General features: G+C 45.8%; 1 protein-coding gene across 7 annotated transcripts in view; it reads left to right on the top strand.

Moving 5' to 3' along the window:
• magi1b (membrane associated guanylate kinase, WW and PDZ domain containing 1b) overlaps positions 1-26,818 on the top strand; it is a 241,975-nt gene that overhangs the window by 94,096 nt on the left and 121,061 nt on the right. For all 7 annotated transcript variants that reach the window (XM_080782423.1, XM_080782424.1, XM_080782426.1 and 4 more), the window contains exon 2: positions 4,973-5,089. In XM_080782423.1, the coding sequence (XP_080638549.1) occupies positions 4,973-5,089 (117 nt within the window). The remainder of the gene's footprint in view (positions 1-4,972; positions 5,090-26,818) is intronic.

Consider the following 26,818-nt stretch of genomic DNA (forward strand, 5'->3'; position numbering starts at 1 on the left):
TGTTATTGACACGAGGCTCTGGGAGATCAGAGGGCCGCTCTTATAGCGCTGCAGGTCAGCACTTAGCGATTGCACGGGCGGAGGACACACCGGAGCGGAGGATGGATGGATGGCCCTCTCTGGTTAATCGACGTGTCCCTTAAGTGATTGCCTTCCCCTCGTTTATCAATCAGCCAATCCTTCACGCCGCTGTCATTCACCATGTCCTGCCTCGTGAATGATGCCCGCTCATTTTCTTTAAAGCATCGTCGCTCCGTCAAGATGAAGAGAGGAACAGACAAGGGTTGAATCTATAGAACTGGACCAAGACGTATGTAATGATGGCACCGGGCAGCAGGTGGCGGGTGCCCTTTGGGTACGCATGCTTAAACCAGTGGTTCTCAACCTGTGGGCCCACATGCTTTTTAAAATTTTGCTTTGTTTAAATCACATTAACGCTACGGATGCGATCTGATCGCATCAGTAGCCTTGATCTGCATATCAAGGCTATTTTTTGTCTGTATGATTGACAAAAAGTAGGTACATTTCAAGGTGAAGGTCAAATTTAGTTTTGTTCATGGATTCATTTGCATCAAATTGACATTCTGAAGATGTGAGGCAGGCTGTCATAGTGGCACCATGAGGCCAGGTAGAAACATTTTGGGTGCTGCTTTCACGATTTGTGACATTTTGTGCAAAACCGGCACCTCCTGCAAATTTGAAAGCCAATCGAATTGGTATCTGAAAAACCTGCCACATACTGTACTCTCTTCAGTAGGACGTTTGCATGCAGCCAAATACAAATTCATTTGAGTGTCCTTGACATGGAAAAAGTCTGAGAACCAGTGCATTATGGTACTGACAGACCGCACACAGCCAGGTCAGTTTACGTGGCAGGTACATAAGGTGTGTGTCTCACTGGCTGCTCGTTAACTCTGGTAATTGGTATGCAGAACCATATGCACACGTGGCAGCGATAACCTCCCTATTGGCCCTTAATTGTGTTGGCTCACTTGGCTGAGCTCGCCACCTGTTGCGAGGAGGAGTAAAACCAGGACGGTAATAATGGCTCTGAAATGGGAGAGAGCTGCCGTTTCCTCCTATAGGACAGGCTTTGGGCGGTGAGATGGGAACTTTAGTCAAAGTTGCTTATGGAAAGCCTCCATCTTTTGTGTTGGTTAATTTACTATAGCCATATGTTGTATTGTTTATGTAGAAGTAGGAACTTGTATGTTGGTCTATGAATATGAATGCTGTTTGTTTTCTTTTTTTTTATGTGTGCGTGAATACCTTTGAATTGTCCTGTAATTGGTCGTAATCTCTATTGCAGTCAGGTGACATAATTCAAAGCTCAAGTGGAATTCAAGCTGTGTATATCGTCTTTCGGGTGGAAATGTCCAGAACTGTTCATTTTCAGGATTCAAATGAAAATATAGCGATAACGGGCCAAGAAATGAAGCAATAATTAAAAAATAAAATAAAATCTTGTATGAGGTTACTGTCCTGGAAAGCTTTATTCCCTTCAAAGCCACTTTGTCCAGAGCGAGAGTTTGAGCAACCCCCCCCCCCCCCCCCCCCTCACACCCACCCTCATTAGGCTTATACAGTCTGTCACCATAGCAACCATATTATGTGATTAGACAACTTCATATTTCCACAGTGGATGTCGGGGTTGCCCTTCTGCCACTGTGAGAAGTGACATTTAAACGTACAAAATAAAATGAGCTACGTAGTGCCAAGCCTTGTGTTTTCACACGTCAATATTGAAGGTCATGGTGCTGTTTATAATAATAATAACAAAGACCTGGGGAAACTACTTTTCTGCTTGACCCAGCTGAGGTAATCATATTTAGCATTCAGAACGGCGATTAGGGGTTAGGAACACCATGCGTGCAAGGACACCTCCACCCATGGATCCTTGACCTTCGGAATCAGTTGTTGGGTAATATCCCATAGACTCATAGGCTGTCACACTAGAATACTGTAACAGTAAGGGGCCAGAGGCCCTTCAGGCTTGGCCCCTTGGAAAATACCAGATCTACAAGCTCAAAACACAGAATTGTAAAATATATGTACCTATATGAGAGGTTTCTGCCCGACAGCAACGACATGAGCGACGGTGTGTGAATAATAATAATAATCCCATTTAGTCCTTGCCAATTCCCCAGTCCCCATCAGACAATGTGTTCTTCCCGGTGCCGTCAACCTCCCACTGCGAGCACCGGGCCGTCCCTGAGGCACGGAGCGCCGCTGGCGGTTGAACCTGTGCTGAACCGTGTTCTCTCTCACACTCTGCCATTTGCACCGATGCATAGGAATTGTTTGAGCATACAGTAACTCCTCTCGGAGTCTGCATTCTCTTGACTGCGTGGATTAAATAATCGTGATCCAGATCTACCTGCCTAGTTTTCATTAACCTTTGAAGAGCCACAGCGCCGACATGATCGTTGCTTTTCATAAAAACGGTGTAATCGCTTGTCGTAGTGTTGAAGTATTCCAAAGTGACAATCACAACAACAGAGAAGGAACGTGCCCGCTGCGCGCCACCGCCGCCATTCCAATGCACTGGGCCTCAATTTCCCAGAATCCTTTGCATGCCAGTGCGATGGATGTTTTTGACGTCATCAAAACGCTTCACCTATCCCACTCTGTCCCATGTCTTAAAACGTATTAAAAACGCAAATTAAACAATGAAAACGTAACTTGTGTAACTCGCTATAGGGAGGGAACTGTTAAGGTCTTAAAAGTCCTACAATTTTGACTTTACTCTCATCTGGGGGGTCTAGACCCCCGGGTTGAGAACCACTGGTAAACCATAACAGTGGACCATGTTTCCGGCATCAGCTGTGTGGTGGGGTTTTAATTGGTGATTCAATGTATACTCTGCTATTCAATGTATACGGCTTGTCGTTAACAATCTCAATCATCATATTAAACCCCTGCTCCTTTTATTTACAAGAATCTCACATCAAGTGAACACACACACAACTCCCCCCTCCTCCTCCCAGCGCACGCACGCACGCACGCACGCACGCACACACAGTTACCATGGCAACAGATTCCAGGGATTTTTATATGCGCTGGTCTGGTTGTTTGTCCAAGAAAACAGTCAAAGACTGGATATTGAGACAGAGGATTGCACACAATGATAATGAATTAACGAGAACTACGTACAGTATGCAAACATATGGAGAAAGAATACAAAGGGGTTTGTTGTTTTTTATTAACGAATGAATGAACTATCGTGATGTGTATCGGGAGCGTTGACACATTCCGTAAACGGAGTCATTTTGTGTTTGTATATATATTATATATATATATATCGACAGGACGTGATTTTTATACGACTATGATTACCACAGACAGCACACTCACCATGATGACGTCTGGTATATGATTTCTATTGTTTGTTTTTGTGTTGTGCACGTGCACAGACTGTGGTGTCGTCGTCACATGTCTATGCAAACACACACAAACGTACAATACGCTCACACACGTGATTTCTATTGTTTGTTTTGGTGTTGTGCACGTGCACAGACTGTGGTGTCGTCGTCACATGTCTATGCAAACACACACACACACACGTGATTTCTATTGTTTGTTTTTGTGTTGTGCACGTGCACAGACTGTGGTGTCGTCGTCACATGTGTATGCAAACACACGCACACGTCGCACACACGCACATGTTTGTATTTCTACACACGAGAGGACATTGGCATTTTTTGGGATGGTGATTTTGCACTTTTTTCTTGTGAGGAAAATGGTCCTCATGTCGTGTACTTTTCTATTTTGGTCATCAACAAGTACAGCAGTACACACTTGTACTCACACTCACACACACACACGCACGCATGCACGCACACACTCACACACCCACACAAAAGAGACACTTTTAAAGACTTGATGCTCCTCGGTAGCCTAATATGTGTCTGGCGACCAGATGGCCTAGCAGTGGGAAGGGGCAGATCTGCACTGCTCGCCAGCCACTGTTTGCTGCCTGTCCAGGGTTTGGCCAGCCTTGCTTTGAGAGAGAGAGAGAGAGAGTCCAGGGTAGAGCCAGCCTTGCTTTGACAGAGAGAGAGAGAGAGAGAGAGAGAGAGAGAGAGAGTCCAGGGTAGAGCCAGGCACCCCTCTGAGTGACAATAGCAGGTGTGCATCTCACTGTTAACGACACAGCTCTAGCAGTGCATCACTTTGCAACTTTGCTCTACTGTAGCATCGGTTGAATTATTTGTTGTGGTGGTATGTATTCTGAAGTAATATGTTGTGCCAGGGACTACAGGGAGGGAGCCCCACGAGACAAGATTTGTGTGTGAAGTGATTAAACTGATAGGCTGACGACTGACGTCAGCCGTACGACCAAATCAGACCAACCGTTTTAACATACAATTTACGGAAAATCCCCTATAGAATGAGAAAGGCTGATTGTTCAAAAATGGGTCTTTGTGGGGATAGAAAATACATATGGGAGCCCAAAAATAAGAGAAGAGAAACGAGGCGTCCAAGGCAATGCACTCAAGTATAGAAGTATTTGTAACTTCACACCACTCGTATTTCTGCATTCGTTAAATCAGTGACGTAACTATTGTGAAGAAACGAAGCCAACGTAAACTGGCTTTATCTTAAAACACGGCAGCGATTCTAATGAGCTGTGTGGTGATGTAGTCGTAACAGCGGTCTTCCCGTGGTGGCGGTAGCTGGCTCAGGGATAGAGTGACTGGATGGTAACCGCAAGGTTGCCAGTTCGAACCCGGGCTCCCCCAGAGTGTCCTCTACTGTGTCCTTGAGCAAGACACTGAACCCCCAATTGCTCCTGATGTGCTCGTTGGTGTCTTCATGTCTTGCATGGTTTCCGCCGCCATCGGTGTATGAAATGAATGTGTGTGTGAATGGGTGAATGTAATGCACAATCTTACGTAAAGCGCCTTGGATAAAGGTGGCGGCGCTATATAAACGCACCATTTACCCATCTGTGTCCCTCCCTCTCTGACAGGAAACAAGCTGAACAAGGACCTGAAGCACTACCTGAGCCAGCGCTTCCAGAAGTCGTCGCCCGACCACGAGCTCCAGCAGACCATCCGAGATAACCTCTACCGCCACGCCGTGCCTTGTGAGTACCGTACCTGACCCCGCCCTCTTCGTTAAGCCTCGTTTGTTGGATATACTCAACACCCCGGGGTCGTCGTCATCAGCGATGTAGACAATCTGTCAGTGGGGTGCTAGCGTTATGCACGGGACAGTCAGACACACCTACTGTACACACACACACACACACACACACACACACACACACATGCAGATTTTGTGCATTAACATAAAGATACCATGTCTTCACTTACTGATGAAAGCCATCCCATAGCATTGATTGATTGATTGATTGAAATATTTATTAACAGTTTGTAGAATTACAGTACATTTCAAGCACAAACTCAATACAAAAACTGTTAACTGTGAGTGGACGACCCAATTAAGCGTTACACTTGTTTACAACAGGGTCCACATTGTTCAATTCATCAAAACATTTAGAGACATACAAATAGACACTTCTATGTAGTTAAAGAACAGAACAGGAATTCATCATATAGGAAGCAAAAAGATACATATACAGTGAGGGGAAAGGGGGGGGGGGATTCAGATTTTACAGAGGCCAGTTTTGAATTGCAGCCATCCGTAGGTGCCCTTTGAGAGCGGTTTTGAAGGAGTCAAGGGATTCACATGTGTAGGGCGTTCCACATTTTGGTGGCATAGGAGCGAAAAGAATGTAGTCCCTTGTTTGTGCCGAATCTGGGTTGTACATGGTTTGTTGCACTCCCTCTGGTGTTGTGGGTGTGGACTTCGTTTACATTAAGGAAGTATTTAGACAGGTACATGGGTATCTTAGTGGTGTATCGAATCTTGTGGACCAGACCCATTGCAAGATGCTGTACTCTGTCGTCGACCCTAAGCCATCCCAGCCTGTCAAAGTGGGCAGGGGTGAGGTGGGTTCGGGCGGTGAGGCCAAGTAGGAGCCTGACCAGTTTGTTTTTGGAGGTCTGGAGCCTTGTTTTAAGGGCCTTTGAAGTGCTGTGGTACCAAGAGGTGGATGCATAGTCAAAGAAACCTTGTACGACATCTGGTTTTGTGCGTTGCGAGTATTAGACCATTTGTCGTCTGCGTGCGTGCGTGCTACAAGAAACAGGCCCTCTGGTTGTGTGAAGCGTGACCATGTGCTATGTGTATGTCCTGCAGGTTGCAGGAAGAGCCCAGTTGTAGATCCATGTATTGATTGGATGAAGATGTCTTACACTCGGGTAGAACATGCTCTCCAGGACGTACTGAGCGGTCGCCCACTTAACCCATTTTGTGCGGGAACCCCTTTTGGTGTTTTAAAGCATTATGTTATACTTTAGCTATTGAAAAACAGCAGATCTACAAGCTCATAGCGCGGCACCGAGTGCCGCGCTATGAGCTTGTAGCTCTGCTATTTTTGAAAAATCGTGAAAATGTGCCTCAAATGGAACAACATATTTTCAGATGGGGGTCATTTCTGGGGTCCATGAAATAAAATATTGAGAACCACTGATGCATAAACATGAGGTTTCTCAGGAAAGAAAATACATTTTAAAAATACCTTTTTTAACTTTCGACGTCAGGCCTAAATGGGTTAAAACCCTGAGTGTTTCACTCTAAGCCATGCGTGCCTGTGATTAGCCAATTGCTCTCGTTGGTCCTTGCTCATTGCACAGAATGTCCCTATTCACAAGTTTGAAAATGTATTCAAAGTCTTTTGAAAATCGCACATATAGTCGGGACGCTTTATCTCTATGCAAAGTAAAATCTACAAAGTAACTAGTAGTAAGTTGTTTTATTTAAAAAGATATTTGCCTCTGAGGCGTAGTGGAGTAGAAGTAAAAATATATAAATTTGGAAATAGCCCAGCAAAGTAAAAAATATATATACCTCACAATTGTGCTTAAGTTTAGTACTTGAGTACATGTACTTAGTTACTTTCGAGTTGCACCCATTTTTTAAAATATCTCTCTCCCCCTCCTCCATCCTCGTCGGCTGTTTAATCAGCGTGATATTTGCTTTTACCAATATTGTCTGATTAGTGAGAGAATCCAACGAGTGCAATCGATAGGCTAGTAGTCTCTCTCTCTCTCCTCAATGGGATCAATAGCCGGGGCGATTAAATGCGTTATGTCTTGATCCAAGAATCTCCCCCGCCTTCTGTCACTTCACTTACTCTCTGCTTCAGCTCTGTCAGCGTTGGCCTGTATGCAAAAACAAACCTTTTTTAAGGGGTCCATTCGGTCCCATTTGTACACTCATGAGTGCAATTAATTTGTTAATTAACACTGAGGATTTTAAGGAGGGCACGGTGGTGCAGTCAGTAGTGCTGTCGCCTCACAGTCCTGGGTTCGATTCCCCAGGGAACGCTGTGGGCGCGTTCTCTCCTCCGCGTCATCAGTGCTCATACCCTGGGCAGGGTTGGCAAAAGGGCCTTTCTGTGTGGAATTTCCATGTTCTCCCCGTGTCCCCTAGGGTAGGTACCCTCAAAAAACACATGCAGTAATCCTGGTCTATAAACTGCCTCCCTCTGGCCAGCCTGATGGAGGGGAAAGGAACCAATTGGAATAATGTGTTTCGTCCATGTCCAACCGGGGAAACTCCCCCTGTCAGGTGAAAAGATAAAGAAAGGGCTTGGACTCCTCATGCATAGAAGGCAGCATGAGGTCAGTCCGTTGCTCTCCCCAGGTTGGCAGAGGGAGTGTACAGTATAGGCCAGGATTACATTAGATAATTGATACTGGGTGAAATAAATTAAAAAAATTGTGGGAAAAACCTGGATTCTCGCACAGTAAAATAGATTTTACTGTGCGAGAATCCAGGACTTGAGGCCTCTTCCCTTGTGTTTTATCACCGAAACTCCTAAAAACCTGTTCGGTTTTGGCGACGACGTGTCGGCTAATAGTTAGACTAGTGGACTAGTTGGTGAAACCCCCTATAGGTCGGTGTGCTCATCCCACGAGAGGCACTCGGTCATGGGAAACACACAGGACAAAACTCCAGTCTCTCCTCTCTTCATGTACTCTTCACACTTCAGCTCCTTGTGTCTTGCATGTCGAACAGGAAAGGTCGACGTTCTCCTCCTGGCGTTAGCGTCAGGTTGTTGACCCTCTCTCTCTCCTCCGTGCAGTAAGGCCGTCTGGTTGCTGTCAGTGATCATCAGGCCTTCCGCCGTTGTGTCAGTCATCAGTGAACTTATTATTCACCGCAAAGTTGGAGCCGCAAAGTTTGTCAGATAAGGTGATGAGGACCTGACAGAGTATAGCATCTGTGCATTCGTGTTCAGTCTACCCTCTGTAACGATGGGACAGAGTAGAGCAGTGGTCCCCAAAGTGGGTTCCGGGGACCCATGGGAATCCTTGAGGGAGTTCCAGGGGGTCCCCGCAGCTAAAAATATTTTGGAACCAAATGGACTCTTATGGGTCTGTAACTCTGAGAGTTTACAAATGAAGCCATAACGGGTCCATTTGGTTCCATTTGTACACTCTCAGAGATAAACTAACATTGGTTTTACAATATAAATGGGGTCCCAGAGATAGAAATGCCATTTAATCATGGGGGTCTGTAGACTAACATGCATGTCAAACTGGGGGCCATTGGAATTGAACGGCTTGAGAATCACTGCTAGAGCCGTAACAATGTTCTCTTATGGGGGCCCCTGGCATATCTTTTCAAATGGGGGTCCGCGGGCTAATTAGGGTCAATTTGGGGGTCCTTGACATGAAAATGTTTGTGATCCACTGGAATAGAGAGTGCACATAAGTTTAACTATCGCCTCGGTCAAAGAAAATATAATACAAAAGTAGCAGATCTGCAAGCTGGAAACTCGTCACTTAAAGCTGCATCTAAGCTTGCAGATCTGGTACTTCTGATGCTGGGATGCAGTATTGTTGTGATCAAGTAGGCCTGTAGGAACAGTGCATAGGGTAACACTATGCACTGCTCTGGCCTGTAGGAACAGTGCATAGGGTAACGCTATGCACTGTTCTGGCCTGTAGGAACAGTGCATATAGGGTAACACTATGCACTGTTCTGGCCAGTAGAAACAGTGCATAGGGTAACACTATGCACTGTTCTGGCCTGTAGGAACAGTGCATAGGGTAACACTATGCACTGTTCTGGCCAGTAGGAACAGTGCATAGGGTAACGCTATGCACTGTTCTGGCCAGTAGGAACAGTGCATAGGGTAACGCTATGCACTGTTCTGGCCTGTAGGAACAGTGCATAGGGTAACGCTATGCACTGTTCTGGCCTGTAGGAACAGTGCATAGGGTAACGCTATGCACTGTTCTGGCCAGTAGGAACAGTGCATAGGGTAACACTATGCACTGTTCTGGCCAGTAGGAACAGTGCATAGGGTAACACTATGCACTGTTCTGGCCTGTAGGAACAGTGCATAGGGTAACACTATGCACTGTTCTGGCCAGTAGGAACAGTGCATAGGGTAACGCTATGCACTGTTCTGGCCTGTAGGAACAGTGCATAGGGTAACGCTATGCACTGTTCTGGCCAGTAGGAACAGTGCATAGGGTAACGCTATGCACTGTTCTGGCCTGTAGGAACAGTGCATAGGGTAACGCTATGCACTGTTCTGGCCTGTAGGAACAGTGCATAGGGTAACGCTATGCACTGTTCTGGCCAGTAGGAACAGTGCATAGGGTAACGCTATGCACTGCTCTGGCCTGTAGGAACAGTGCATAGGGTAACGCTATGCACTGCTCTGGCCTGTAGGAACAGTGCATAGGGTAACGATATGCACTGTTCTGCCAGACAAACAGGACAAGACAGGATAGAGATGGATGGATGTATGTAGAATGCCCCTCTCGTGTTTCAACCCCAAGTCCCAGGGGACCGCTAAATCCACTTGTGTGGACCAATCGGATGGGAGCTTATCGTCCGCCTGATACGGGAGAAGAAATTCCCCATTGACCATGACCTCAGCATGAGAGAGACGTGCGGAATTTGCTGCAAAATGGACAGTTTGATTCTCTCTTTTGTATTCTCTGACTCGTGTAGATTTTTTTAATAGCCAACATATACATGGATAAAGTGATATATATTTTTGATGCTATAGCTATTTTAGCTGGGGACCCCCTGGAACTCCCCCAAGGACCCCTGTGGGTCCCCAGACCCCACTTTGAGAACAATTAACCAAAAATAAATTGAAATGATTGTTTCCTTTTTTTATTATTTTTTTCTGATAATTCTATCTGTAGAAAGTGGAAACTAAAGTGAAGCCGTTGGGGAATAAAATGTCCACCACTACTCTTGCCTCGACTAGAATTAGATAATTTTCTGTCTCGTCTCGTTGCACAGAAGACTCACAATGTTTTAACTTGTTTCTGAACCCAATTCATTTAGTGAGCCCACTCTGCTAGGAATTCTTAACACTTTTGTTTTGCCATAGGCCTGCTTTTTGCTAACTTTAAATTGGGGGCAAAAGTAGCAGAGGTTTCTGTCGGACAGCAATTTGCACAATTTGCGCGCTGGGTGTGTGATCAACAGCAACTGAGCAATGACTTTTCATTTTCTTTCTCTATGCCGTGCGTCCTCCAATGCCTCCAGATATCACCACTTTAATTTATGAATAGATGCGTGGCCCCTCCAGCCCTCTCCCCCCCCCCCCCCCCCCCCCCCCAATAAAACCAACGCTTTTCTCCTAATGAGTTTTCATCTGTTGTCTTACCAATTAGTTTATTCATGACCCTCTCACGTAAATTGCTATCTGCTATTCCAGGGGATTTTTCAGGACAGTTTATCGGCATTATACCTCGGCCACCATATGTCAACCAGACTCTGGTGGAGGGCGGGGGGTGGCGGGGTGGTCATAACGGCCATTTTAATCACAGAGGGTGTTTATGATGCACTCATCATAAACATGTAGTGTTGTGTGCAGTAAACAAAGCATGAAGTCCTGTGACCATAATGGTTTGTCAGGCAGAAACCTCTTATATCCATATAGTAACTTTTTACGTTCTGGTGTAAATCAACGCCCTACTTCATCCGTCATCATCACAACAAAACCATCAGAAGTAACGGATCGCCCCGGGCCGCCGCGGTGGTGTTTTTGTGCCAGTGACTCAGTCAGAAGAGAATGTTTTTAAATAAAATTGAAAACATTCCAAACATTTTTCAAAACATTTCAGAAATAGGAGATCTACAAGCTTGCAGTGAATCCTGAAAAGTAACGGTTTTGGATATATGAGGTTTCCAACCGACAGAGACGCGACATTCAAAATCCTAGCCGGGTTGTGCTTATAACCACGGCCCGCTTCTGTGGCACAAATTCGTGCATGTGCGGTGGTGTGGTAGTGTGCGCACACACACACACACACACACGCACACGCACAACATATATTTGACCAGCTATCTCACCATGCAGATCTCAGTCAGTAAACTCCCAGGCAATCTTTTTGGCCTTCATTTCAGCACGAAGATAGAAAAAACAATGTTCAAACAAAGGAATAATATTACTAACCTAGAATAGCCTTCTGTGTCGCTTTGTGTACACATGCATGTGTGTCTACGTGTGTTCATGCACAAACATATGTTTGTACTGTGCTTGCGTGCGTGCGTGTCCACATCTTTCTCCACATCTCAAGGCCTGTTGGTGACTAATTGTTTTCCTTTGCAGGTAAACATTCACTTGGCATGTGTATATTGGTCATCAGTTCAACAGCGCTACTAAAACAAAACAACAGCAACAGTAAAGTTATACCGCATAGTTATTTAATACTGATTAATCACCCTGGGAGCTGAGCTCCAAAATGTCCTATGCACTTAAAATGCAAATAAAGTCTATTCTATTCTCATGATCATAACATAAGAATGGATCTCTTGTCCACTATAGTCCCTTCCCTAACATTTAGTCTAGTTTGTATTTGTTGACAAAACTGTCAATGTATTTAGTCTTAGTTTTTTGTCATCGCTCATAGCTTAGTTTTCATTGAGTTTCCATTTAGATTTCTTCGGTGAAAAAATGTAGCCGACGATTTTTTTTTGTTACAGTATTAGTGGACGACATCAACACTGCCTGCGTATACTGTACATACAGTATCCTCCTGTTTCCATATTGTTCTCCTGCTATACTTTACTCCTGTAACAGAACTCCCTCCTTCCTTTCCTCCCGTCCTCCTCGGCGTCCCTCTGCCTCCCTTTGCGGTCACCCCATCCGCACACTCAGCATTCCCCAAAAATCTCTGTCCCTGACGTCCACCCCACCCCTTTCATCCATTCTGTCATCCACCCCTTTCCTCTCCTCTCTTCTCTCCTCTTTCCTCTCCTCTTTCCTCTCCTCCTCTCTTCTCCTCTGCTCTCTTTCCCTCTGCTCTCTTTCCCTCTGTCTTACAGCCCCCCTCCCCTTCCGCGCTGCTCATACAAGGGGCCGTCTTTTGTGGAAGCTTGCGTTTCCTGTGTGTGCGTGTGTGCGTGTGTGTGTGTGTGTGTGTGTGTGTGTGTGTGATGGATCGCGGGGCTCGCAGCACAGGCGATTGGACGGCTCGTATATAGGCTAAGAGGACAGCTTGGTGTTGGAGGAGGGGAGGGGAGAAGGGGCAATGGGGGATGGGGTGGGTTTTTTTTGGGGGGGGGGCAAGAGAGGGGGGATGGGCGGATATGGGAATAGGAGGGATGGAGAGATGTAATTTAGAACACACACACACACACACACACACAGCTACATAGGCTTCCTGCTAGCTAGCCTTTTAGCTAACACACGCACGCGCGCACACACTCACGCGGACGCAGGTTTGTTGTGGCAGACAGTATGATCCCCCCCCCCCCCCCCCCCCAATACCAGTTCAACTTCCAGCAGCATTCCAGCAGTGCTGTTTGCTGAGAGGACTCTTGCTATGTGCTGGTGTTGGATTGCATACTCCTGCCTCGCCGTGTGTGTGTTTGTGTTTATATTACCATACTTGAAAGGACCAAATGTCCCCACAAGTATTGTAAAATATGAGAAGAAGTAATATACATACTGTAGTTAGGACGAGTTTACTGGTCCTCACTATGGTAAAAAAAAAGGTATTCAGGGTCGGGTTTAGGGGTTGGATTTAAGAGATAAATGTGATTTAAACTTAGTTGCGTGCCAGGGTCATGCACAGACAAATAGCTGATCTATGAGCTTGCAACGTGTCGCACGTTGTTTTGCTATTTTACGGCAAAAAATGACAATAATGTAGTGTGCATGTGTGTGTGCGTGTTGAGGTGTGTGAGGAAGCCGTCTGTCTGGGCCTGGCTGTGTAGTAGGTATAGCAGCGAGGCTGCAGATTGCATCCACAGATGCAACAATCACACATGGTCGCACGTACAGTACAGTACAGTACAGTACAGTACAGTACAGTACAGTACAGTACAGTACAGTACAGTACAGTACAGTACCTGAACAAAGGCAGAGCTGCAAACAGTGCTAGGGATGTCATTCCCACAGCAGAGCCATAGGCAAGATAACAATGGAAACAGAGGACTAAGCAGGAATTAGCTGTAATTATAGACTCTAGTACGTTTTTGTTGACTGTTGGAAGGCAAGCGGTGTGTGTGTGTGTGTGTGGTGTCTGTGTGTGTGTGTGTGTGTGTGTGTGTGTGTGTGGGTGTGTGTGTGTGTGTGTCAGTACTGTAGTGTCGTGAGGGAAGTTGTTTTTTGCCAGGAGAGTAAACAAACTTGGACCTGTCCTTACTTACCCCCCCCCCCCCCGACACACACACACACACACACACACACACACACACACACACACACACACATACACACACACACACACACACACAGCACATCCTGTATTCCAGGTCTTGATTGTAGTTACTTTTGAGGCACTATATCATACACACATCTACACCCAAATTGTATTCATGTTTTGCATTGAACACCATAATAGTCGCACACACACACACGCACACGCACATCCTGTTCAACGAGTTGGATGGCATGTCGTCATGTGTGTACATAGCTTTTTATTTGGAATGTGTCTAAAGCTAAATGGAGGTCAAACAATAACAAGGATAGAGTGGCAACTTCTATCAGTCTCTCTGGCCACTCCATGTCATATTGGAGACTAGTACAACATGCATACTAGTCCTTAAGACTAGTCCTTAACACTCCATGTCATATTGGAGACTAGTACAACATGCATACTAGTCCTTAAGACTAGTCCTTAACACTCCATGTCATATTGGAGACTAGTACAACATGCATACTAGTCCTTAAGACTAGTCTTAACACTCCATGTCATATTGGAGACTAGTACAACATGCATACTAGTCCACTCCATGTCATATTGGAGACTAGTACACACATGCACACTAGTCCTTAAGACTAGTCCTTAACACTCCATGTCATATGGAGACTAGTACAACATGCCATACTAGTCCTTAGACTAGTCCTTAACACTCCATGTCATATTGGAGTACAACATGCATACTAGTCCACTCATGTCATATTGGAGGACTAGTACAACATGCACACTAGTCCTTAAGACTAGTCCTTAACACTCCATGTCATATTGGAGTACAACATGCATACTAGTCCTTAAGCCACTCCATGTCATATCGGAGTACAACATGCATACAGTCCTTAAGACTTGTCTTAACCACTCCATGTCCATATTGGAGTACAACATGCATACTAGGTCCTTAAGACTATAGTCCTTAACCACTCCATGTCATATTGGAGTACAACATGCATACTAGTCCTTAATTTAAGACACTCCATGTCATATTGGAGTACAACATGCATACTAGTCCTTAAGATTAGTCCTTAACACACCATGTCATATTGGAGTACAACATGCATACTAGTCCTTAAGCCACTCCATGTCGTATTGAAGTACAACATGCATACTAGTCCTTAAACCCAAACCACACCATGTCATATTGGATTACAACATGCATACTACACACCAAAGGGTCAAAACTGTTTTAAATGGTGTGGTTTGGGCTTTTTAGTGATCGGTACGGGAGATATAGCCTTACACTATACCGTATAGTTTAAGAAGACTACCATAGGTTGGAAACCGTGTGTGTGTGTGTGTGTGTGTGTGTGTGTGTGTGTGTGTGTGTGTGTGTGTGTGTGTGTGTGTGTGTGTGTGGGGGGTGATTTGTTTTCCTTCACAGGCGACTCTTAGCTAGCTAATAAAAAGTGTATCTTCACTTGCTCCTTACGCATCTTATAGCCAATATAGGAGATCACAGCGGTGGTATAAGGACATGTGTGTGTACACACACACACTCACACACACACACACACACACACACACACACACACACACACACACACACACACACACACACACACACACAACACACACTCTCTCTCTCTCTCTCTCTCTCTCTCTCTCTCTCTCTCTCTCTCTCTCTCTCTCTCTCTCTCTCTCTCTCTCTCTCTCTCTCTCTCTCTCTCTCTCTCTCTCTCTCTCTCTCTCTCTCTCTCTCTCTCTCTCTCACACACACACAGTGGTTAAATGGTTAAATATTCGCTTCCGTACGTTGCACAGAAACACTGATTTCAGTGGATGGTGAGCCATGTGACGTGTCCAGGCTGTTGCTTACCACCATGGCAATACCCCCCCCCCCCTCTCTCTCTGTCTCTCTCTCTCTCTCACACTCTCTCTCTCTCTCGCTCGCTCACCTTTGACCCTACTCCCCATTCTACCACCGGCTCTCTTACACCCTCCCCACACCCCTTCGGCCCACGGTGTGCTGCTCACTGGGTCTGGGGTGAGACAATGGAAGCCTGCACGGGCATTCATTCCTGTGTCCCATTGTTGTGGACAAAGTGAAGTGAACTCACAAGCTGGCAGCTGACTGAGGCAATGTCGTCTTTTGGCTGGAATCATGACATAGAAGCTAATACTATATGGTTCCATCATCCAGGTTGTCCTTCCTCCTCCAAGTCCAAGGCCTGAACCCTTTCCTTGCCCCCGGCCATACATATATCAGTACTTTACTGTTGTACAGTAAACCTAACCCTTTCCACACTTTGGGAGTTAGATGTAGTCGAGCCGCCCTCAGCCCCGTGCAGTCTCATCTCATCACAGTTCCTAAAAAAACTCAACTCAACCCCAGGCAAGGCCCCCCCCCCCCCCCCCCCCCCCCCCCACCTCCTTCAAAGCCCCCCGCCGAACGTTGGTATATCACGTGATGACCACCGGGGATGGGCTCTCTGGAATAGACCTGCATGTACTGTGTGATGTGTCTGACTCTACCAACATCAGTGATAGAGACATAGGCTGCATGGGGAAAGGGAGGAGAAACAAGGGGGGCGGCGGGAGGACGGGTTTGGGACTGAGGGGGGTGACTGTGAGAGAGAGAGAGAGAGAGAGAGAGAGAGAGAGAGAGAGAGAGAGAGAGAGAGAGAGAGGAGAGAGAGAGAGAGAGAGAGAGAGAGAGAGAGAGAGAGAGAGAGAGAGAGAGGAGAGAGAGAGAGAGAGAGAGAGAGAGATGTGGCGGGTGTAATGTGGGCGCTTGTGAGACGGAGACAGCGGGGCTCAGTCCGTGAGAGAGGGAGAGAAGCCTTCATTGCTGTGTAGTGAGAGAGAGAAGTCTTCAACCTCTGTGTGGATGCTGCCTGTTTAGCTCCCGCTAGCTTAGCCTCACAACGCCTGGACCACAACGTCGGACGGAAGGCAGACGCACAGGAGAGGGAGAGAGACAGAGAGAGAGGGAGAGAGAGACAGAGGGAGCAACACAGCCACTCCCCCAAGGGGGAAAAGAGAGAGAGAGAGAGAGGTATTCGGAATCTATTCTGCACCCGTTTTTCTATCCCCTCATCTTCACCTCTTGGATTTTTCTCTTCTTGTTGTCGACGTGCTGGCTGTGGATTAATAGCAGGGGAAAGAGGGACCATTGATGAGACCCTCTGACTGAGGTATTGTGTTTGTTTTTCTCTGTTTTTTCTGTGGGGATGCTGCTGCTGTGTGGGCTTGTGGGTTGTTGTAAACGGATGGATGGTGGGGGGTTGGGATGGAGAGAGAGATGTGGATGGATAGATGGATGGATGGATAGATGGAGGGATATATAGATGGAGGAAATGGATGGAGTGGGGGCTGCTGAGGACGACTGTCTGTGCATCAGGCGGAGGGGAGGCGAGTGGAGGGAGGCACTGCGCTGGCATTAATGGCAGCTGATGTGTTGTGGTCAAAAAAGGGAAGCAGTGTGTGTCTTGTCTGTCTGCTGTGTGTGCGTGCGTGCGTGTGTGTGTGTGTGTGTGTGTGTGTGCGTGGCTGAATGCCTGTTTGGAAGGTGACCATGTACCATGTGTACGGTATATGCAGCCTATGTACAGTATGTAAGGCCTATGTTTATGATGTGTTATGGACTGTAATTTAAGCGATGTGATCTGCCATTAGATGCTGGCTATAGCAGCAGGCAGCCACTGACTGACTGACTGACTGACTGACTCCCTGACCGGGGGCTTCCAGGATGCTAGGTTTAGCATCCATCTCTCCTCCCGTCATGTGTTGTCTGTTCATCTCTCCGTCGCTTCCTCTCTCCATCTCTCCTTGGTTTTCTCGCCTCCCCCCCCGGCTCGCTCGCTCGCTTCTCCACCCCCCCCCCCCACCCCTCTAAATGGATCGTTTTAAAACCTTTCTTTCCCGTCTCCCACTCTGCCATCGTTGCTATAGCTAGTATGGCCCGTGGTGCTGAAGCTTTTTTCTGGGTGAAAAACCCTCCCCTCCAACGCAGACAAAGGCCGGCTGTATGCACAGGGCTTTTTTTTTCTCTCTCTCTTCCAGACAGGTTTCTGGCCGATTTAGCCCACACTTAGCCCGTCAGTTTTTTCCCCCTATTATAATCTCTCTCTCTCTCTCTCTCTCTCTCTCTCTCTCTCTCTCTCGTCCCCGTGTCTCCTGAGATTCATTTAGAGCTCAAAGTGTTGTGACAGCACAGAGCGTCATGGGTCCAGAGAAAAGGCCTGTTTTGATCTCATTGTGGCGGTGCATGTTGGTGGGGTGGTGGTTGGTGCATGTGTAGAGTGTATCTCATTGTGGCGGTGGATGGTGGTGGTGTGGTTGTTGCATGTGTAGAGTGTAATGCTTCTGTTCTGTCCTGCTCGATCACACTACATCGTCACACAAAAGCATCGGCAGTAGCAGATCCGCATTTCAAGCATTCAGATACTTTTTGGATTTGAATCCTGACAAGTAACAGTTTTGGACACGTGAGGTGTCGAGACAACATGACAAGCCCTCCGCCACCACCACCACCACCACAACACCACCACGGCCACCAAAAGGTGGAGGTCATTCTGGGATTATCAGATTCTTCTTATGGTTCCATCATGATAATTGGGTGGGGGATGGGGGGGAGGGGGTTCGTCGAAGCAAAAATATGTGTGGAGTGGAAATTGCTGGAGTCTGTGGCCAATATGGTTTTAGTTTGGGTTAACTCTTCATTGGGCCAGATGGCTCTGTCCCCCTGCCGAGCTGACAACCCAGGCATTGACCCCCCGGTCCTGTGTGTGTGTGTGTGTGTGACCCCCCGGTCCTGTGTGTGTGTGTGTGTGTGTGTGTGTGTGTGTGTGTGTGTGTGTGTGTGTGTGTGTGTGTGTGTGTGTGTGTGTGTGTGTGTGTGTGTGTGTGTGTGTGTGTGTGTGTGTGTGTGTGTGTGTGCGCGCGCGCATAAACACAGTTAGCCAGTTGGCTCTCTATAGCCAAGATGGTGGCTGAAGTTGTTGTGACTCTGTATAGAAATTGCTCTCCTTGTGTATACTGAACGTGTTATAGCCCCTGTCTCTGTGTGTACATACAGTAAGTACATTACTGTATATGTATATATACGTGTGTGTGCATAAATTATAATCATCATTATTATAAATGTCCACATATGGTGGTGTGTGCGTGTGTGTGCGTGCATGGGTGCCATGTGTGCATGTTGAAAACATTCCATGCTTCAATCAGTATCTTCTTTCTTGGAAGATGATGCTAATGACTGGCTCGACATCAGGACAGCACTTATTGTCGTGACATTCATCCAAGCTGAAATCGTGCTCAACAGTTGCATCTCCCCCCGTGCAGTTGCCAGAGTTTGACAGACCCACTTAATATCTCAAAAGATACTGTAACCAACACTATACACGCAAACCCATGCAAACCGGGAAAGCGTCTGTCATTTTAGATTTTAGCAATATAGCAACATAGGCTTTTCAGAAAACTCTTACTGCGTTTTAACAGTCATGCGACACTTGAATTTCATTGACTATCGCCTAATCGCCCACTATCGCCGGCCGACGTTCCTCCGCCCACTTTTCGACCATCGCCTGTTCGCCTGCTATCGCTATAGCTATCGGCAGTAGTTGCCGAGTCCCATTGACAAATAATGCACTTCCGGAAAATTCGTCTGGCTGTCGCCCGCTGTTAAAACGTTGCCTACTGTTAGGATTTAGGTTCTCAAACATAGCAGTTGATCTACAAGCTCACGGCGGGTCAATTTGTGCCGCTCTGCATGCTTGTACATGTGTTATTTTTTCAATTTTTTTGAACAGATATCTTCTCTCCAAGGCACTAAACAGATTTTCAGATGGCTATCGTATCATTTTGGGGTCTGAAAAGGTTTGAGGACGACTGATTTAGAAGTATTTTGTAGAATCCCCCTCAGGGTCTTAATGCGTTAAAAGCAATGAAGCCAATGGCTTCGCACACAATAACATGTGAAACGACGGGGCGGGCAGCCAGCCAGACACGCCAGCCAGCCGCATTTGACAGCCAGACAGCCAACCAGCCTTCCAGCCAGCCAGCCAGTCAGGAAAACTGACGCGACCATTAGCCATGTAAACAAACGATGGACAGAGGGCAAGGCGAGGTCAGTGAGTTGACGGTGTAATGTTGCACATGAATGCACTGGGAACACTCGATAAGTGATGCATCTCTGGTGTGCGTCTACTACTACCACACGCTTTAACGACCGGCCGCTGCCAACATCAGTGTCATGCAGTTATGTGGCACGCCGGCCGCCGCTGACCGCCATGAGATAAAAAAGGCTGAATCACTTATAGAGTATACTGTATGTACATGTATAATTTAGCGAAGAAATCAAGGTACCACTACGTTAGGGCAGTTTTATGCAATGCTTTTTCTACTAGGGGCTGGTTCTGATGGGCAGTTCACTGGCAATATGTAGAAGCCAATATCTATCTTGACGACAAGATATGATCTACTGTGCAAGATAACAACGATTATAGATCAGTTCTGTGTCGGCAAGCCACTACAGAGTACTCCAGAGCATAAAGGTAGCTCTTCACCAAACCCCCAATACTGATTACTACAGACTGTAAATGTATCTCCACCAACACACTACTACAGACTGTAAAGGGATCTCTCCACTAACACACTACTACAGATTACTACAGACTGTAAATGTATCTCCACCAACACACTACTAGAGATTACTACAGACTGTAAAGGGATCTCTCCACCAACACACTACTACAGATTACTACAGACTGTAAATGTATCTCCACCAACACACTACTACAGACTGTAAAGGGATCTCCACCAACACACTACTACAGATTACTACAGACTGTAAATGTATCTCCACCAACACACTACTACAGATTACTACAGACTTTAAAGGGATCTCTCCACCAACACACTACTACAGATTACTACAGACTGTAAAGGTATCTCCACCAACACACTACTACAGACTGTAAAGGGATCTCCACCAACACACTACTACAGATTACTACAGACTGTAAAGGGATCTCTCCATCAACACACTACTACAGATTACTACAGACTGTAAATGTATCTCCACCAACACACTACTACAGATTACTACAGACTGTAAAGGGATCTCTCCATCAACACACTACTACAGATTACTACAGACTGTAAATGTATCTCCACCAACACACTACTACAGATTACTACAGACTGTAAAGGGATCTCCACCAACACACTACTAGAGACTGTAAAGGTATCTCCACCAACACACTACTACAGATTACTACAGACTGTAAAGGGATCTCCACCAACACACTACTACAGATTACTACAGACTGTAAAGGGATCTCTCCATCAACACACTACTACAGATTACTACAGACTGTAAAGGTATCTCCACCAACACATGAACACACTACTATAGACTGTCAGTAGAATGAAGTTGGTTGAAAGGTGTGTAAAAACATTTGCTGAATGTAGGCCTACCCGAGAGCCGACGCAGACGAACCACTACTATGGAGCTAAACATAGTCCAAGGCAAGCCCGCTGCTATCTGACGGTCAAAAGCAGACGATTCCCTACCACTTGGGAGCCGACTTGACAGTGCCCATTCTACAGCAGATCTTCGGCAATAGAGGATTTTCAGCACTTAGCACCGTCGACATCCATGCGGTGGAGAGCTTTACCGAAGCTGGTGCGGTGCAGAGCTACCTTTATGGTTAGCTACCACTTAGACCCTATATGGTTGACCGGAGTCCCTCAGGGCTCTTTACTAGTGAGTGTATTTTCTGTTATTGTGAGGAAAGCTTTTGCTGAAAATAGCATATCGACGAGCTTGTTTCATGATGTGGTTAAGACTCACGGGTGTGATGATGACAGATCGGTGACCCCTCTGCAAGACATGTTGTTGTTAGACTCCCCATTGCGCCATAGAACTGTGGGCCCACTCCCAATCTTCCTCCGTAATCTGAAGACTCACCTCTTCAGACTCCACCTTAGCCCGTAGCGCTTACCATAGCCTTGACGACCTCGCAGGCTTAATATGCAAAGGTTTAAATGTTGACCTGGCATCCTGTAGTGTGTATAGTTTCAATGTACAGATTATTATTATTATTAATATTAATATTAATATTAATATTAATATTAATATTAATATTATACTGATTCTGTTTCTTGGTTTATCTATGATCATAGAGTACTATCTCTGCTTTTGACGTGCCATTAATACCTTGTGTTTTCCTTGCTTACTGTAAATCGCTCTGGATTAAGAGCGTCTGCTGAATGTCTACACTGTAAATTGTAGGTCAGGATATGATGTAAGTAAGTTACATATTCAAATAGGATTTTGGTTTGGATGAGGCCGCATGAGTCAGCGATAAGGGACCTTTACCTCAGTGAATGAAGGCAAGACCAAGGAGATGGTTTGTTCTTTGTATTTCGGGCCTTTCCGTCTTAGAGAGAGAGAGAGAGATGTTAGTGTGCATATCACATAGGCTTGGTCCCTCGCCCTCGCTCCCCTCTCGCGTGTGAGACGTGCGTGGAGTACAGATGATGTTAAACCAGGGAGACGTGCACCTTTTACCTCTAATTCCTGATGCCACTCCGAGGCCCAATAACCCCCGGGTCGCTCTTATAATTCTACCTCTGCAGTTGATCTGCAGGCCAGCACTGTTCCACAGCTATACATTACACTACTGACTGTACTGTATGTTGTTATCTACCTACAGTACCCTGTGCACACCCATCCCCTCTGTCGGGTGGAAACAAACTGTTACTTTTCAGGATTTAAAAGAAAATCACACCTATAGATGCATTGTTATAGTTACTGTACTCTACTCTATTTACTGTGGTAAATAGTCCAAGGCACTTTACATAGTCCTTGCGGTTACCATCCGGACACTCTACCCCTGAGCCACTGTGCTCTGTAATGTATTGTAGTGTACTGTGTATTGTAGTGTACTGTGGGTCTGGAACATCCGGACCCTCAGGAACGCGCCCAGGGTGCCTGCCCGGTTCCGGCGAGCCGCCCCATGTCCAAAACGGTCGATAAATAACAGAGTTACCAACCATGTGGGGGTCCCCGGGGGGTCTCTGGAACATCCAGGCCCCCCAGGAACGCGCTCAGGGGGCCGGGCCGGTTCCGAAATGGTCGAGAAATAACAGAGTTACCATGTGGGGGTCCCCGGGGGTCCCCAGAACATCCAGATCCCCAGGAACGGCCCATACATATGGACACACATAGCTCCGTAATGGAGCGGAGGTACCGCTAAATAAAAACGATGAAAAAGTAGCAGATCTACAAGCCCCAAACGCATCACTTTACGCCACACTTCGAGCTTGATGATCAGTAACTTTTGATGCTTTTGTGTGATGCTTTATCATGATCAAGTAGGGCGTTCATTTACAGGGAAAAAAAACCCACAAAAAGTTAGAACACGGAGATGAGAGGTTACTTTCTGCCCGACAACAGCAATATACTGTCTGTATTAATATATACAGTATACACTGTACTTTATGTCTGGGTAGATACTAGCATGCATTTATGGATGGATAAGACAAGACGAGACAAGACAAGACAGAGACGGACAGATATATCCTGAAGATACATTATACTAGATAATATTTCAAAGGCAGTGATTACATGTGTATACATTCATTTTCACCCCTTAAATAAACCTCAGGAAAACTCACAGACCCATAGTATCCACTGTGCTGTCTCACTCAACCCCCCCGACACACACAAACACACACACACACACACACACACACACACACACACACACACACACACACACACTGCATCATCATGAACATATACAGCGCTAATTAGAGGGCTGTGTTGTGTTGAAGACCATTTTATGTCAAGTTAATTATGCTCGCCGTCGTCCGTGTATTATTATTATTTTTTGCTTCGCTGTTGATTCAAATGAGGGTGATGGGCCGGGAGAATAACATCTCTACGTTAATTTGGTTTACGTTCTGCTCTGCATGACATCATCAGAGATGGGCGGCTTTAGGGGGCTTGTTGAGGGGTGTGTGTGTGCGTGGGGGGGTGAACCACACAGAGAATGTGTTTTGGCAGGGCCAGGCCACCAGCTGCCACAAATGCTGACTATATTATATGGTATTAAACCTGATCCCCAGCCTTTTATTTTTATTTTCCCCCAGAGTGAGGAGAGTGATAAAAGGACACCGAGGGCATGCGGGGTCAGCATGGCTGTATAGCTGGCCGAAGAGTGCACGCTAGAACGTGCTTGGTTATTGAACGTTTTCAGGTCAAAGACCCTCCCCCAACCCCCCATGTATCTGCCCACGGCCACCACACAGTTGCTGCTGACTGTGTTGATCACATGCGTTGATCTTGTTTCTCATGTTATGTGACGAAGAAATTATCACTGGGGCATTTGTTGTGTGGTCCTCTCTCTGTAACTAGCCAGCCTTGGGCAACGCTTTAGCACTTTGTGTTTGTGTAAATTGACGCACTACTTGGTCACACTACACAGCGTCACATGAATGCATTAAAAGTGGCCGATCCGAACGTTTTGAGCGTGTAGATCTGCTACTAAAAAAACAGATTTTTGTATTTGAATCCTGAAAAGTAACAGTTTTGGACATGTTTTCATAGTTTCTTTCCACCCGAGAGAGATTATATAAAACACAGAAAAGATAATCTGTATAATAAATACATTATGTCAAGATGCCACATTATAGCCTTGGCATCTCTATTTTTGAGCACATTTAAAAAAACGTATTGAGTTTCTAGATAAGCTATGTTCAATGAAGTAGATATAGGGCTCACGTTGTTACATTCAGTCCTAGCACTGCAGCGTGTGATTTAGTTTTTCTTTCTCACAGAAAGCAAATATTACAAGATCAGAGGTCAGTGTTGACTTCCTAAAGTACCAATCTACCGTTTGGAATGAGAAATAGCCCAATGGAATGATCCAAAAGATCAGATCGATGTGTGAACCTCACAAAGAAAGTATGTTAAAATATCCTGAGAAGAAGGTGAGAAAGACGTGATCTGTCCGAGGACCCATAGGGGGGTCTTCATTGATATTACAGGAGAGGCTGCCAAATCTTTGTGTGATACAGTAGGACATTACATTAACCAGTTGAACCCTAGCATCCCTAGTCTGATGGAAACTTTAGCCGGAAATAGCAGATCTACTGAGCGTTTTGACTGTAGGGAAAGAAAGCTAGATTCACAACAAAGGATTAAGATAGTGACAGGAGAGGAGAGCAAAATAGTGAGTGAGTGAGTGAGTTAGTGAGCACCGCCACCAGCCTCCAGTGTTATCCACTGTGAGTGAGTTAGTGAGCACCGCCACCAGCTTCCAGTGTTATCCACTGGGTCATGCTCATGAAACATTTAATCAAGCTTTGCAGATAACAGCTTCCTCTCCGACTTAGCAATGTACGCCTAGTTCTGATGTCTAACTCGGCGTTCCATCTGTGTGTGTGTGTGTGTGTGTGTGTGTGTGTGTGTGTGTGTGTGTGTGTGTGTGTGTGTGTCTTAACCCACCGTGAGAGATGAAAGGTGCCCTATAAACATGAATAGAAGCAGCATTGACAGATTGATGCCTATTTAAAGTGAGCGTCCGTTTATTCCTGGAGGTTGTGTCGTCCGAGATCTAGTTCTTCAGAATGATGCACCCTTTACAAAAAAAACACCCTTTCCTAAGCCACTGGTCCTCAACCTGTGGGCCGTAAGCATATTGCAAGTGGGCCAGAACACTGATATTTTGATGATATTATAGTCTCGTGTAGCCAGACAACTATTCCACAATCTCCGAATGCTACAGTATATAGAGTCTGGAACTACACCTCCCGATATTCGAATATGTCCCCAGTTCAAATATGATTATTTTGGGAGTTTGTGCAGCCTTAAAATGGTTGAGAACCGCTGTCCTAAAAGCGACCCGGATGCCAGCAGCCCAGCATGAAAGCCGGAATAGAATAACCGGGCCTATTTATAGAACAATTATTATAATGAATCGTTGCCAAACACATTTACGACGGTGGCCTACTTCTCACTCGTGGCACTGATCAGCCCTCCGCACGGATCTGCTGAGGCAGGTCGTCTTGATATTCTGTGTTTGGTTCGTCAAAAGTTGTCTTTCTTTTTATATATAGTATCTAGTGACACATGTGTACAGTATATTGTCGGGTGGAAACCTCATATGTCAAAACTGCTACTTTTGAAAGATATTTTTGGGGGCTTTTTTAATGTGTTTATTGATAGGAACACAGTAGTCTGACCGGAAATGGGGAGAGAGGTGGGGGGGACTTTGTGGTTGTCGAGATCGGGACTTGAACCCGCGGACCGCTGTCAGGTACCCACACGGCCACGCTAACCCTCGACCCGCTGTCAGGTGCCCACACGGCCACGCTACCTTCCATGCTTTTGTGTGATGATGTAGTATGATACAGTACAGAGTAACTACAGTACATAGTGTGAATATACTCTGGATAGATAGACAGATATATAGATGAATGCAAGCATTTATTGATGGACAGACAGACATGCGGACGGACGAGCATGAAAGATTGACAAGACAGAGATACAGATACATCCTGAAGATACATTTTCAAAGGTGGTGATTAAATGTGTACATACATTATCATTCCCAATAAGCACACAATAAACCACATAAACCAAAGCCAACTCAAGTGACGGTCAGGAAAACTCACGCCCCCATAGTGTCCACAACACTGTGTGCTGTCTGACTCACATTTCCCCCCCTGCAACACGCAGTGCCTGTGTTTTATGTCCCGTCAATTATGCTTGCCGTCTGCGTATTGAGCTTGTGATCTGCTATTTTTGACGCCTTTGTATGACACATGTGTCTGCACTCTGCAGTATGATCACGTGAGGCGTTAATTTACAAAGAACATAAAATTGGAAATTTGTAGATACTGTATATATATACAGGGTATGTGCTATTTACGTTTTTACCCAACATTCAATAGGTATTTTAACTTAAAATAGCTCTATATTCTGATAGTAATCATAGCGGTACAGTCTAAATGTGTTAAAATAGCTCTATATTCTGATATCCAATCATAGCGATAGAGTCTAAATGTGTTAAATAGCTCTATATTCAATCATAGCGGTACAGTCTAAATGT

Source organism: Protomyctophum bolini (assembly GCF_963924005.1).
Source record: "Protomyctophum bolini genome assembly, chromosome: 2".
Classification (NCBI taxonomy): domain Eukaryota; kingdom Metazoa; phylum Chordata; class Actinopteri; order Myctophiformes; family Myctophidae; genus Protomyctophum; species Protomyctophum bolini.